Raw genomic sequence first — 15,250 nt, forward strand, 5'->3', positions numbered from 1 at the left:
TATCTATCTATCTATCTATCTATCTATCTATCTATCTATCTATCTATCTATCTATCTATCTGTCTACTTACCTACCTCCCTACCTACTTATCTACCTAACGATCTACCCACCTACTAATCTACCTACCTATCTACCTACCTACCTACTTACTTACCTACCTATCTTCTTACCTACCTAACTATCTACCAATCTACTTGCCTACCTACCTATCTACTTGCCTACCTACCTACCTATCTACTTACCTAACTACCTATCTACTTGCCTACCTACCTATCTACCTACCTACCTGCCTACATATTGTCCTACCCATCTATCTACAGTTTAAATGCATGATACAGTATATCAAGTGATTATTTTGTGGTGTATATAAGATTTAGATTGGTAATTATGTTACTGTTATATCTGTATAACTACAATATCTACATTCTTTCAGGGTCAGTGCTCCTTTAAATGCACGTGGTTTGCCTTTAGCTTTATGCAGTAAAGTTGTGGCAACCTAACCAACTTTCTCAGTTTGTATTTTTGATGATTGTATGTCATATTTACTATAGTTTTTCATTATACACAGTAGTTCCTGTTTGATTATTGTACACTGAATATATGCAAATATGTACAGCTAGATATATAGTTCTGTTACTGCTGAAAAACTACTGTATACTTTATAGAAATGTTTACAGTGCAAATATACTCTATGTATTTTATATTGGCACCCACTGTTGACACAGATGCATACACAGTTTGTCTAGTGTCTGTATCGCCAGTAGAACAGGCCTCTCTGGAGCAGATGAACACAAACCTATTGAGATCATGCCAAATCCCAGGTGTGGGCTAAAGTGGTAAAATAGAAAAAACTGCATTGAGCTATGAAGCAGTATAACTGTGATTTCTAAAATGATGATGTTTAATCCAATATTTTTGGGATCTGTTAGTTGGTTAGTTGAGGAATTGGGGATGTGTTGGTTGGAGTGGTGATCATCCAACACCATGACCTTACTAATGCTCTTGTCACTGTATGCAATCAAATCCTTACTGCAATGCTTCAAAATCTAGCAGAAAGCCTTCACTAAGAAACTAAGATACTAAAGACAGTAGAAATACTTTAACAAACAAACCAAACTATTTTAATACTTTGGATTTCAGAATAAGCAGGTGTCCCGATATTTTTATGTATATTGTACAGAGGTGGAAAGTAATGAATTACATTTAAAGTTACTGTACTCAAGTTACTGTAACTGAGTAGATTTTATGAGTAATTTGTAATTTTTAAAGCAGTTTTGACTCAAGTAATTTACTTTGCCACATTGGAAAACTCCCCGTTAATGAGTAAAAAAATAAATTGCTGGGGGAAAAAAACAATTGTCTGAATTAAAAAAAAAGTGCCCCACCAGACAGAGCTGTCAGCTTTCAAAACTTCCACATCAAACCTGCGAAAGCATGTGGTGGTAAGTATTGTTATCATTTAATAAACATGTAAATAGCAGTTAAAGGGGGGGGGGGCCTCCCTGACCAGTTATGCTTAGGGCCTCCAAAACCTTAGCAGCGGCCCTGAATGTTTTGTCAAGAGACTGCATCACTCAGGCAGGCGTACAGAGCCCTCGCTAGCATAAATGCGGTGGAATGCACTGTTGACGACAGTCACAAGACCAGCCCATTAACACAGATAGCAAGCATTTGTAGCCATGTAGAATAGCGAGCAGTGCCACTGGAATTTGTTGGGTTTGGGCATGAAAAGACCTTTTGTTGGATATGTAATTCAGCCTTACATAAGAGCACAGCTCAGTGGGAGTGGCGCGCGCCCTGATGAACATAAATGTAAGTCGAGTTGTACATGACATCATCGTGATCTGAATTGCAAAACAAACAACATACAAGCCCTATGTCTTATACGCAAGACTGTTGTAATGTAAATCAAAACCGACTTTTTATTTTAGTCTATAAAACAAATAATTAATACACAATAAACTTTGAGACGTCACATTAATGTTACACTTTATTAAGAGGTCTGTACAATATAAAATAACAATTTCAAAATAACTTAAAGATTACCCATTATCTCCAATTCACCCAAATCTGGTCTGGGCGTGCTGGGAGAGCTGGGAGCGCTGAGAGGGCTGTGCTGGCAGGCATTTAAAAATGTTAAATTCCTCTGTGATCCATTGATTTATTTATAATCGTATTGATTTAACTGTGTCTGAAATCATTTTGGCAAGAGGAAACCCTCCCATAATCATCAAGCTCCAAGACCAGGCTTTGGACACAAAAATGCTCCATTCTGACACTTAATACACTCATCGCCAGAGAAACGGTTGCAAAAATAGTTGCACCCAGAAGGAAGTATCAGATTGCAATGCTGTTCAGAAGGAAGATAAAGGGTAAGGAGTGGTATGGGTGGAGTTTGATAACGTGTCCAATAGCATCCCACACATGTTCAATTAGGGACAGGCTTGGCAATGCAACTGGCAGTGTGTGGATAAGCATTGTCCTGTTGGAATAGCGCACTGAAGTGTGCCTCTGCTTGCAGGACCTTATTAATGTAACCTACAGTAGGTCTACCAAAGTATTTGTAAGGAAGACCAAAGGTGACCCGGCATTGTACAAATTTGCACCCCACGCCATGACACTAGTCATTCTGAACACGTGAAGTCTGAGAACAAATAGTATTCATTGGTTGTCTCCACCAAGACAAGACCAGGACTTGTCCGACGGTCTGACTCATCTCATTTCATTCTTGTCAGTTAATTCCTTCTGGGTGCAACAGTTTTTTGATGAAGAGGCTATTCATCAAAAAGGCTATTTATCGATCTGTATTAATATAATTTCCCCCACCATTCTGATGGCATTAGTGTGCATATATACTGTGCAGTGTCTACTCATTGCATCCAAGTTCTGTGATACTCTCTTCTAACTCTCTTTCTCTCTTTCTCTTGTCGAGGGCATCAATATAACCACCTTCTTTTAAGGCCAAATGCATAGTGCACTGAATCAGAACTTCAAGACATTACAGTGTCCATGGTAAAGCTCAGTAGTAGAAAGTGAGCCAGTTGGATATGGGAGTGGGCTACATGACGTCAAGTGACACTGTGTGTGTTTTTAAACATTGTTCTCAAATGAAACTGAGCCTGTTCCACACAGTGAGAGCCTCCTGTTCCTCTTTACTGACACCAGCCTCTTCTTTCATACCTCCAGGGGGTTCTGCGGCCCTTCGGCCCCCTGCGGGGGGTCAGGCTGGAGCCTGCAGATGGGTTTATTACACATGGGGCAGACACTTCGGATTTCCAGCCACTTCACCAAACACCTGAACACACAGAGACAGAGAGAGAGAGTAAGATAGAAATTCTTTCTTTTTACCCCAATTGAAAACACCAGAATATATAATAGATGAACAGAAATTGCCAAAAACTACATTAAATCCTTCTTTTTTAATTCTGTTGCATTTTCACACATGTTTATATTGCTTAAATTGTGATGTCTCAGAAGACGTATTTGTGTTCTTACTGGCATTTCATTTATAGATAAACGTTGTCAGAGATGTTTTTCCTAAAAAAAAATAGAAAAGAAATAAGACTAAGGTGAGACTAATTTGAAATGAGACTAAAGCTTGGCAACCCCAATTAAACACTTTTAGATCAATTAACTCAAACATAGTTGTTTTCCCAGTAAACTGGTTCTTCTTGTAGTGATCCAAAATAAAAGAGCTTCAGTTTGGTTCTCTCTGCTTCCAGTGAGAGATAATGTATTTGATCAAGGATCAAGGATACTTTAAAAGAATATTGTCTTTTCTTATCTTTGTCTGAGAAGAAATAAAGCAGGTTTTGGACACAAATGTCTCCGTCTGCACTGATCAATTGCTCAAATAGTTCTGAAATGTCTTATATGAATCATATTCAGAAGAGATCCCGACAGGGATCTGTTTCTTTTTAAGGAGCTGAATTTCAGAAGTAGTGGACAGTTACTTAAATCTCACTTTGGACCTTAAACAGCACTAAAAGGAAATAGAAGTAGAATATTTCTTTCTTTTGGGTTATGCTAAACTTTCATCTTTCTTTTAGTCTGATCTCACTGTTATCCTTAGGGAACTGCAGGGATATTACGAGATCTTTATTTTGGTATTTTGTCAGTTCTGTGATGATTTACAGTTCTGTAGGTAGATCTACAGTTTAAAAATACTGACAGTTATCTTCTTAATATCGCTATTCTCACAACACAGTGTATGACTTCAAGCCATGCTTAAAGCCAACTCCTTTATTTTCATACAAATGCAGTGAAAAACGCCACAAATGGTTCAGCAGCTGTTTTGCATTTCAGTAACTTTTTTTTCAGCCTGCTTATGTGACATAACTAGATGGCAAGAAACAAAGTAAAAAAACTTACATTTAAGAACTTTAGGTAGGTAGGTAGATACTTTAATGATCCCAAAGGGAAATTACTTATAACATTTTTAAAACAGACATGTTCATTTTAATTAGACAGTATCAGTTTTTAATTAGACACTTATTGACATCTGAACCTGTGAAAGCTGCGGTTTGTGTGAAATGAAACTGAGCTAAGCTTCAACTTTTTTTTATTCAAGTAGATTTGGGAATACATACTTGTATACTTGTACCTGTGTATTAAATGTCAATTACTTTTTTTCTACTTTTTATTTATTTTTCTAATCAGAATATTTGTGGTTGGTGTGGTGCAGTGGATTACCCTACTCCCTACCAGTGATCTACCACATCATGTGGGAGACTGGGGTTCAATTCCTGGCCTGGAGGACTATGCTGCACTACACCAGTCAGGAGTCCATGGGCAAGACTCCTAACACATTAGCTAATACATTAGTCCACCTCTGTAAATGTGATAAAATTGGTATGGGTAATATATAATATAAATATGATATAATAATAATAATAATAATAATAATAATAATAATAATAATAATAATAATAATAATAATAATAATAAATAATATAATAAGTATGGGTAATGGTACCTCTAAAGTAGATGATATCAACTTGTTTGTCTTAGTTTTTCCTATGGTTTCACCAGGGAACACATTACAATATAAAAGTATGTTGTTTGTCTAAAAATGATCTTACTTTTTATGGAAGGCATGAGAGCAGGGACACACACCAAGCTCATCCCTGCTCCTGAATTCCTCTAGGCAAACTGCACAGGTCTGCTGCAGGGGGAGAGACACGAACAGAAAGAACAAGATTTCATATATTCTGCTTTTACTACAGTTTAAATATCATTTGAAGTGTAATTCAGTTCATCTCAGTGTTTCATAACAGCATAAAAAACATAGTTGCAGTTTCTTTAACGGCTCCTCATTTCCTAAAGCTTTCTGATGAGTGTTTGTTAAGATGACTTACTCCAAGCAGGCTTAGCTTCTTCCCTGCTCCCTTTAGAACCACCTGCAACAAGAACAGAATAAAAACAGGAGAGTGATACAGAAGCAGCTCACTGAAAAAAAAATAATGAACAGAAAAAAAAAGAAATGTAATTGAATGAAAATGTACCTCATTATATCCATACTGCTCCCGTGTGCCCTGCCGTCTCAGGCTGTGAATAAATACAGAACATTTTAATAAAAATAATTACGTCTATAAAATTCTGACTCAAAAACAAATCCCTTCATGAGTCAGACATCTGCATTCATTAACATTAATGATTATACCACAAATACCAGCAGTTCATTGATTATTCCTGTCTCCATGCTACACACAAAGAGTGTCCAAACTGGAAAGTTGTAATTCAGTTCAATCAAAATCTGATTTTGACTTAGCACTGTACAGTATTTAACGGTATTACCTAAACAAGTAACAGCAGAAGATCATGCTCAACATGAAGATGAAGAGGCCAATCCCAAGGATAATGACGTAGACATTGAGCGGAAGGCGGTATGTGGTGTCGGTGCTCATCTTGCAGTCTGAAATCTGCAGTCCCAGGTCACACAGACATCCTGCAAGGATACAAACACAAGAGACATTATAACAGATCCAGATCCACACTGCATTCCAGCTTAAATGCAGTTTAGTTCTTCAAGGACAATCATTTAATTAATGCGAATACACATACAACACAATAGGCCAGAATCCTAAAACCTGAAGGCAATGGCACTGTGCCAAAACGTGCATCATGTTTCTGAAATTCTGTTCCTGAACATACTAAAGAGCAGTTCTCAGAGTACATGTTACACCTCAGTCAATCAAAATTGACATGTTATCTCTTTGTGCTTCAAAATGAACTGAAAATCATAATTAAACATTAGATTCTGAAAAAATCATCATAACTGCTTTCAGCACTGCTATTTCTGTTATTAAATCTGATTACCCGTTAGATATCAGGAAACAAACACACCAACCAGAGCAGTGTTTATCTGGGATCCCTCTTTTCAAAACATTCAATACTGTTTTAACACTGATGGGAATTTGACCATCAAGGTCAAGGCTTCATACCTACTGTCCACTGTCCATCCTCTGTTACTGCCTCAAACTAGTTCCAATCCTCTGTCCCTGTTTATATGGACTATATGAACTATTAATATTATTATTTATCATTAACCTAATCATTACTTTTTTTATTAACCATTAACCACTATTATATCAGTACACCTAAATACAACCAAAGGTGTATGTAATGGTATAATGACTTATCAGTAATTTGTAGCAGTTTGAACCAGTTAGTTTCTTCCTCCAAGTTTGAGGGTGTTTTTACTCGCCACTCTATGCTTATTATTTTATGTGTCTTTTTTTTTTTTTTTTTTTGCTGTTTAGAGACAACATCTGTTGTATAGCGCTGCTATACAAATACACTACCAGTCAAATGCAGTGTAAAAAAGCAAAATGTGTTTTATATTTTAGATTGTTCATATTTATATTTTAGACAACTTTGAACATCTTGGTATTTTCTCAGTCTGCTTTCTGTCTTTCAGTTAACAACTGTGCTGAACTTGTCAAGAGTTAAATACTTGATTTTTTTTGCCTAGTTAATGTGTTGTTTGATGGCATCAGTTGTAAAGTTGTGTATATATCATAGATCTATTTAAATAATGTTCTAATCCACATTGTGGCAATAACTACTCAAGTAAATAAAGAAAAACATTACTTGAATTAAATAGTCAGTTAAACCCAACTTTGAAAGTACCCTCAAGTGGAATTGCTATCATAACAGTTATGATGAAACTGGCTCTCATCAGGGTCACCCCAGAAAAGGAAGACCAAGAGTTTCCCATGTTGCACAGGATAAGTTTATCAGTTACCAGCCTCAGAAACCGCAAGTTAACAGCACCCCAAATAAACAGTATTGGTATTTTGGTCTAACACTTTTAAGATACTACATGATTCCTCAGTCTGGAAGACTTCAGTATTAATTTACTATATATGGAAAAAAAATAAAAACATTGATTGAGAAGATTTGTCCAAACCTTTGACTGGTACTGTACATTTTTACTGAATTTGATTATTTTTCATTAAAGTGCTCTGAAATCCTTTTCAAAAAGGTCAAGCTTGTAAAAGATTAGGTGGGATGTTTGACTTGCTAAAATATTAATTAAATATTAGGTATTAGATAATTCTTACTGTCTCGCTGATCAAAGCTTTATCTCACCTGAACTCTGACAATGCCAAAGTGTCCAAGACTCTGGCAAGTCACATTGGTATTGTTTTCATACTGAGCATTTATAAATCACAAATGAGCTTTTCCCAGCTAAGTGGGTGGATGACATTCACTGTTACGAGGCCCCTGGCAGAACACACAGCACTATGACTCTCATGTGTACAGTGCACTGTGGCCCTAACATGCATATTGCATTCAGTGTGGCTGCGCAGCATCCTCATGTTTCTCATATTGCCGTAACACTGCACTCGCTGTCAGACTGCATTGAGTTGCATGAACTTTTCACTGTAATACATCTACTCAAACTGAAAAACAAGAGAGGGGTGCCACTGTGGCATCAAATGCTTTGGTCTCAACAGCCTTGCGAAGGTGCTGTTTAGAAACAGCAGACCTAAGAAGAAGTTATGGGGTTTTCCTTCCGGACTGTCATTTTTGGTAACGAGCCAAACTTCTGGAGAGTGAATAGTTGAGACTGTATATCAGCCTTTCCTGTTTTAAATATTGGCCTGCAGCATTAGTAACAAAACACATTCCACATTCATCATATTTTTCTGACTTTGGCAGATCTGGTTTTGGGAGATTTACAGCCATTTATTTGCTTAGGTTATGCATTTAATGCTTATATATAAATCTTTAACAGTCATTAAATAGTTGCAGCTGCTGTCATAAAAAACTTACTTTAAAGGAGACAATTTACTAAGTAAAAGGATTTTACCTCATTATTATTGGTCTATTTGAGCTAAAAAAAATCATGTAGAATAAAATTTAAATATTTTAGGTTTGGGAAATTCAAAGTGTTTCAACAGTTGAACCTAAACAGTAATTTTATGCGCTTACAAGCGAAAGACCTTTTCCCAACATTAAAGTAGCTTTATGCAGCTTTTTTACTTAAAAAATATAAAATTCATTAGAATCAATGTGATCCACTCTCTTGTAATTAGAAGAATAGCATCAGTGTGATTGATGCATCAGGCTCAATGTGCAGCTAACTGCACCATTGTACTTGTAACTTGTACTTGTACTTGGACAATGCTTGTAAGAACTGTGTAATGCGGTGTTGGCCAAGTCATATTTGTGTTAAATCCTGTAATATTACTTTACAGCTTCAGTCAACATGCTTCTTTTCCTTTCAATGACTGTTCTCTAACTCTCAGTCCAGAATATATCTTGTCCAGAAAAGTGTGTTGTGCTTTTTAGTGGTGACTTTAAGTGTGAACTATGCTTCCCAATGGTAGTTGGTACCTCAGAGCAAGAAGTACTAATCATGCAGTGCTGCTTTATTTGTTTTATTTGTTTTATTTGGATCCCCATTAGCTGCTATCGCAATAGCTGCTACTCTTCCTGGGGTCCGACAGAAAAAGATACAAACAATTGCCAAATAATATAAACATGTTCAAAAGAATGTTCACATTTCCATATATATACATAAAAAGTGAATATTAACTACACATAAAAGTTACACAAAAAACTAACAAACAAAGAAATAATAATCTAGTGTGTCCTGGACACCTCATCACCTCTATTCAATCCTGATTTTCCCTTGCACAACCTCCACTGTTCAATTTAATTGTTAGGATTTACTGTCTTTAATATTAGTTAGATAATGTTTTTTCACTTGTTTTTTAAAATGTGTTTTGCTATCAGTTTTAGTCAATGATTCTGGTAAATAATTCCACTCTTTAATAGCTCTATAAATTACTGTTTTACACATATAGTTAGTTTTAGCTATTGGTAATCTGAAATAATGTTTGGTTGAATATCTTGTGGTATTGGTTTCTCTCTCTATTACTTGCTCTAATTGATGATAAAAATCCACTGGATGTTGTTGATCTTGTGTATTCTTTATGAATCTCACCAGGCTTGATTTCCATCTGTCTTCAACAGTTAACCATTCAAGTTTATTGTGCATTGTGTTTAAGTTAGTTCTGTATGGGCAGCGTAACACTAATCTTGCTGCTTTGTTCTGTATTATCTGTAATTTCATTAGATGTTTTTTTGATGCATTTGACCACACAGCAGCTTGTCTCTTTGGACTATTTTATTTTTTAACTCTTCATCCATCCATGCCGCTTTACATTTTTTTACTGTAGATTTTTTTAGTGGTGCATGCTTTTCAACCACCGGCATAAACAAATTCATAAATATATTCAGAGCTTTGTCTGGGTGTTGCTGTTTGTATACCTCACTCCAGCATATATTTTTCACATCCTCAATAAGTTTTCTATGTTAAACTTTCTATATGACCTTTTTAAGATAACTATTGGTGCAGTTTTTGGCACTTTGGTTTTTCTTGTTATTGCCACCATGTTATGATCACTGCAGCCCACTGGCACAGACACGGCTTCAGAACAGAGATTTTTTGAATTTGTATAAATATGATCAATACATGTTGATGTTTTTTTGGCTGCTCTATTTATAACCGTTCTTGTTGGCTCATTTACAATTTGCTTTATGTGACAGGTATTTAATGCATTTAACCATTTCTTTTTAAGTGGGCAAGACACTGATAGCCAGTCAATATTTATGTCTCCTAACAAATAAAGTTCAGTTTTTTCATCTGACACTTTATCCAACATTTCTCTCATCATGTCTAAGTATTTATTGTCTGTATTTATTGTCTGCACTGGGTGCTTTAGTCTGTTGGTCTTGTACTATGTTCTTTGATTGTATCCTTTATTCTTTTTTTTTATTTAAAAATAGTAATGCCCTCTCTAAAGAGTCAATAATTATTATTAGTAATCAATCAGAATTTATTAAAGCAGTGGTAGAGCAGAGAAAAACTTTATTTGAAGTATTTTTAACATATCATTATATTTTTGTATAATATATGGACATTACCTTGAGAATATTTACTAACCTTAGTTTTGTCCACTGTGATTTTATTAGCAAGAAAAGCCCATAAATGTAAATAAGCGTGCATGTTCACATTGTTTAAAAACAGTAGTTTTATTTATTACATATTTAAAAATATATGGCCCAAAATTATATTGTGTCAGGCCCATTTTATCCTATTACTTTTGTTTTGCATTGTTTCATCCAAAGTGTTTATCTGAGTTATATAAAACCAATTAAATGGCTTAGGTTCAATTGCCAATTCACTGTTACAGTGAATGCCCTCCCATTATTTAACCTCAAAACTCCATCGAAAGTGCCATCGTCAGCTGTTTATCTCTGAATATAATGACACGGACATCTCTCATGCATTCTGCATGTGGGTGAGACAAAGACAGAATAGAAATCCTCCACATAAAGGAGGCAGACAGGATGAAATCTCTGCAGCGCTGTCTGACTCCTACTGTACAGTACTTGTGTCATAAAACCGCTCACATTAACTACTAAATGAGAAGGAATTTACTGTATAGGGCAAAGTTGTGGCCCTGTCTTTGTCCTCAAAACAATGCTTCTCCACTACCATGCTTTACACTCTACACAATATTCTCTATTATGTGTTGTGAGCTCCTCCTGACTATCCTCACTGTATTGATTCATTTGTCTGCTTTAATAGAGACAGAGTTATGTGGTTAGACGTTCTGTTATTCTCTGCTGGAAGAGGCACATGTTCTCTAGTAAACTGGGCTTGAGCACTCTTGGCAGGTTCAGCAGAATGCCAAGAATGAACTCAACAAAGTTTTAGCATTCCCCAGTTCCACATTCAGTGACTGGATAGATATGCTGGCTAAAAATAGCCTTTCTTAGCTGAATTCTTGTTCAAATGGTTTAGATTAGATTATTATGTTTGAATGTTTATGGTAACAGATGTAAACACTATTTGAAGAAGTTTTTGAAGAATATTTCCAAGTTTACAACAACACAATGATGCAGTGGCTATATACAGGTGGGCCAAAAGTCATGGCACAGGAAATAATAGCATAGCAAAAAAACTGTGGAACATGTTGATTGATTTCTGCTCTGCTTCTCTGTCCACACTAAAAACTCAAATTCTAGCACGACACAACCGGTCACAATCATTATCACCCACTGCACTGTCCACTGTGGGAAATGTTAAATGTTACACTATCAGGGCTCGTTCCAACTCCAATAATTCACATCGTCTTGCCATAAGCATACTTAGCATACTTAGGAATGGCAACATCACTCATCACTAGATAACACTTCACAATGTATACAGCAGTGGGCATTCCAAGGCCATCCCCTACTCATACTTGACTCCATGGACTGTTATGACCTGTTTGGTTGTCTGTATAATCCTGAACATTAATTTACTCTATATTCTATTGCTGTTATACTGTATATAAGGTGGTAAAAAGGGTTCTTTTGAGCCATGCCTTAGACGACTGTTAGAAGCCCATTTGTAAAAAAAAAAAAAAAGAAAAAAAAGAATGAAATTTCTAAATTGCATTTTACATTTTATATCATATTTCATAATTCCTCCTGAGATAAATACAAATTTATAGTGGAAATTGGTATTTTTAGGAACATATATCCAAAAACAATGCTGTCTAACAGACCTAATATAGTGACACCTTGCTTACAAGAACAAATAACATGCAAAGAAAATAATAATAAATGGGTACATTGTGTATAATGAGTATATAGTGCTTCACTTACACCAGAAAAGCTAGCTATTTATATGTGCTAGTTTCAACAATATGGTAAGTTATGGCCTTTTTTCTTATTTTGAATAATCCATTCTTATTTGCAACATAAATATTTGTCTTTCCATTGAATTAATTTTGTGTACAATGTAAATCCATTGTATGCCATTGGAGGATCCTGGTGTACTTAATGCCACTTAGTATCACTTTCATACCAACACATGTTTTATTTCTATGGAGAAAACAGCAATTCTTCTATGAAATCACTTGAAGAACCCTTTCTAGTATCAACTATTAGGCTGGATTTTTAATATTACCACTGTCTCTGTTTTTCTTTTGGAGCATTTAATGCATTCATTCACCAAAACACAGAAATTTGGCCTTTTAACAAACCTTAGTTATGACTACATTTTTCTTTTTCCTGTAAATTTGTCATTTTGAAGAAACAAAGATTTGTTATGACAGCAATGATGAGAAACTCTTAGGCAAAAGGTTTAGCCTAATAATAAGGGCTTGAGACAAAGGAGTGAGGTAAAAGGGCGCTGGGGAGGAGACAAACAGAGAAAAAAGAGAAAGAGACAGACACACAGTGAGGAAGGTAGCACAGTTGGCAGAGCCTGGGTGAAGCATGGCCAATTGTCCGTGCACAAAGGCAAACACAAGTGGCTGCAGCCTCAGCCCCCGTTGCCATGAAGCCACCACCATCTGCTCTGTCTAATAGTAGGGGGAATGGGGGTGGGGGCAAGGGCATGGGGCACTTCCAATGCAAGCTGCTGGTTTGTGGTTGGTGAGGTTTGTGGGCCTCGACAACCTGTATAGGAAGCAGCATTTGGGGGGAAAAATAAAACAATGGCAGCTGACACCAAGGGGTCATAGTCTGCCAAGGAGCTTCCATTCAATTCATGCAGTTGATTGTGTCTGCTGCCAGGAGAAAGGCAAAAGGCTTTCACTTGTTTGGGTTAGGCCAGGGACATGTGTAATCTTAGGAGGATGTTAGTGAATCATTGATGGAAAGCCATGGAGAAGGCTGGGTAGGCTGTGAATAACACATGTTTTACGGAAGAGCGCCTATATATAGTGGCTGGCATAACAAGCAAGTTAACAGCTGAATCAGTGGAGCTGGCGTGGTGCGTGTCGGGTATTTAGAGGAGGTTGCTATGTGATATATGATTCATTCATACTTACCGTTACACCACTGGAGAGGGTTCATGAAACAAAGCGACAGGCTCCTCCAAGAATATCCAGTGAAACGGGAGAGGCAGAGTCTGTGTTTTGACGGATTACAAAGATATTAAATCTATATAATCAGGGCTTTGTCTTCGTGAAACTCCTACAACAACGACACCACAGTCAAAGAAATCTTCACAGCAGCCTTGGGTTAACACATTGGGAGCACCCACCACATTCCTTAGAACCTAGACTGTTTGGAGCGCTGTTTGTGTGGAAGTAGGAGGGGTTTGTTGTCTTGCTTGAAACACTCACAAACACAAGTCACTCATTGTCCACTTGAGAGTTGGCACAGGCGTCAAAATGTTGAGTGCTCCTGTCGAGATACCAAAAACTCCATTAATGGAAAAATGCATCTAATAATTCATGCGTTGCTTTGACTTTCTTTATTTCTCTGGTGCGGAGTCATCCTTTAAACTCGCAAAAAGTCCAAATTTTGGTACAAAGTCAAGAAGCTTCTTTTAAAGGTTCCTTACAACAGGTTAGACTGTATTATTAGAAGGTCATTATTACTATTATTATTATAGTTATTGGCAATGTAGAATTCTTCTTGTCATTGCAAAAGAATTTGCAATACAATTACAACAGCTTAAAACATGTATATATGTATGTATATAAATATATAGGTCATGGACTTGCTCACTTGCCTCACTTGCCCTGCTCAATGTCTGCCATTGTCTGTCTGCTGCCAAAACATAAACACCCCAGGTTCACCCTAGACTCTGTGCCACCTTTCTCCTTCTTCCTTGTCCCACCTTTTTGAAGCCCACCTGCTCTTCTTGTCCTTTAGAATGGTCTTCTCATTGCGTTCACCCTTCAGCAACAAAGCGGGAAAGGAGAAGAGCTGAGAGGCTGAGTGCAGTCAGACTGAGAGCAGTCTGTGGGTGAATGGAGCTGTGAATGTAGCTCTTCTTCAGGCTGTGGGTGGCATTGTGCTGGTGATGGCTCTGTCTCCTCTTCACCATCTGTCCTGCTCTCTCTCTCTCTTTCTCTCAGTCTCTCAAGGCTCTGTGTCTCTCTCCCCTCCAAAAAATCAAAAAGGAGAGGACAGACAGGGAACAAAATGACCGCCTTGTGAAGAAGAAAGGGTCCACCCTGTCTCTGTGTGTCTTCTTCAGCTCCTTCAGCTCCTCTGCTCACCCAGTCTTCCTCTCATAATGGTGCCGAGCACTCCTCTCCTGCTCAGTTTGTAAACATATCTCTGCTCATGTGATTTGCTGCCTGCCTGCATCACAGCTCTCCTTTCACCCGCCTCCTCCTCTCTCTCTCCCTCCCTCCCTTCTTTCACTCCCCCTCCCCATTTTTCTCTCTCTCTTTCTCTCTCCACAACCCCCCCCCCACTCCACACTCCAGCTCATGCTTTCTTGCCCTCCTACCCCTCTCCAGCTGCAGGCTATTAAGAGGTGACAGCGGTCAGGCAGGCAGGCAGGCAGGCTGGCAGGCAGACAGACAGGCTGTATTCTGTAAAGCTGTGAAAGGAATGGGGAATGGGGGTCGATGAGCTGCTCTGTTGACTTATACAATATATATAAACACAGATCAGTCACAGTCAGAGAGAGAGAGAGAGAGAACAAGAGGGAGATAAGGAAAGAGAAAGAGAGAGAGAGAGAGAGAGAGAGAGGGTAAAGAGGGGAGGACATGCCAAGATGCATGAAAACTGTGATTGAAAACCAGTTGTTCCACCAAATGTTGATTTTTAACTCTTAAAACTTCATGATTATGACCTTGTGGTACCACTTTAAAATAAGAATTCCTTTATAAAGGGTTCATAGATGGTTTACAATTAGTTTATTAATGGTTACTAATAAGGTTGTAAATGCCTTAAAAATAATTAATAATCAGTTATAACACATAAGTAGAAAGG

General features: G+C 37.3%; 1 protein-coding gene across 4 annotated transcripts; it reads right to left on the reverse strand.

The window, feature by feature from the left end:
* Positions 1–1,978: 1,978 nt before the first annotated feature.
* Positions 1,979–14,608, reverse strand: si:dkey-51a16.9 (RING finger protein 122). Of its 4 annotated transcripts, none has more exons than XM_015606622.3 (7): positions 14,157–14,606; positions 13,345–13,702; positions 5,798–5,948; positions 5,506–5,548; positions 5,359–5,400; positions 5,083–5,165; positions 1,979–3,296 (listed from the first exon to the last, which is right to left on the reverse strand). In XM_015606622.3, exons 2-7 carry the CDS (start codon positions 13,367–13,369, stop codon positions 3,176–3,178), a joined length of 465 nt encoding a protein of 154 aa, XP_015462108.2. In that variant the 5' UTR covers positions 13,370–13,702; positions 14,157–14,606; the 3' UTR covers positions 1,979–3,175. The 4 variants fall into 4 exon arrangements, with proteins under 4 accessions (XP_015462108.2, XP_049337564.1, XP_015462109.2 ...); XM_049481607.1 differs by having other exon boundaries at positions 14,142–14,606; XM_015606623.3 differs by lacking the exon at positions 13,345–13,702 and having other exon boundaries at positions 14,157–14,608.
* Positions 14,609–15,250: the final 642 nt, after the last annotated feature.

Source organism: Astyanax mexicanus, chromosome 7 (genome assembly GCF_023375975.1).
Source record: "Astyanax mexicanus isolate ESR-SI-001 chromosome 7, AstMex3_surface, whole genome shotgun sequence".
Classification (NCBI taxonomy): domain Eukaryota; kingdom Metazoa; phylum Chordata; class Actinopteri; order Characiformes; family Acestrorhamphidae; genus Astyanax; species Astyanax mexicanus.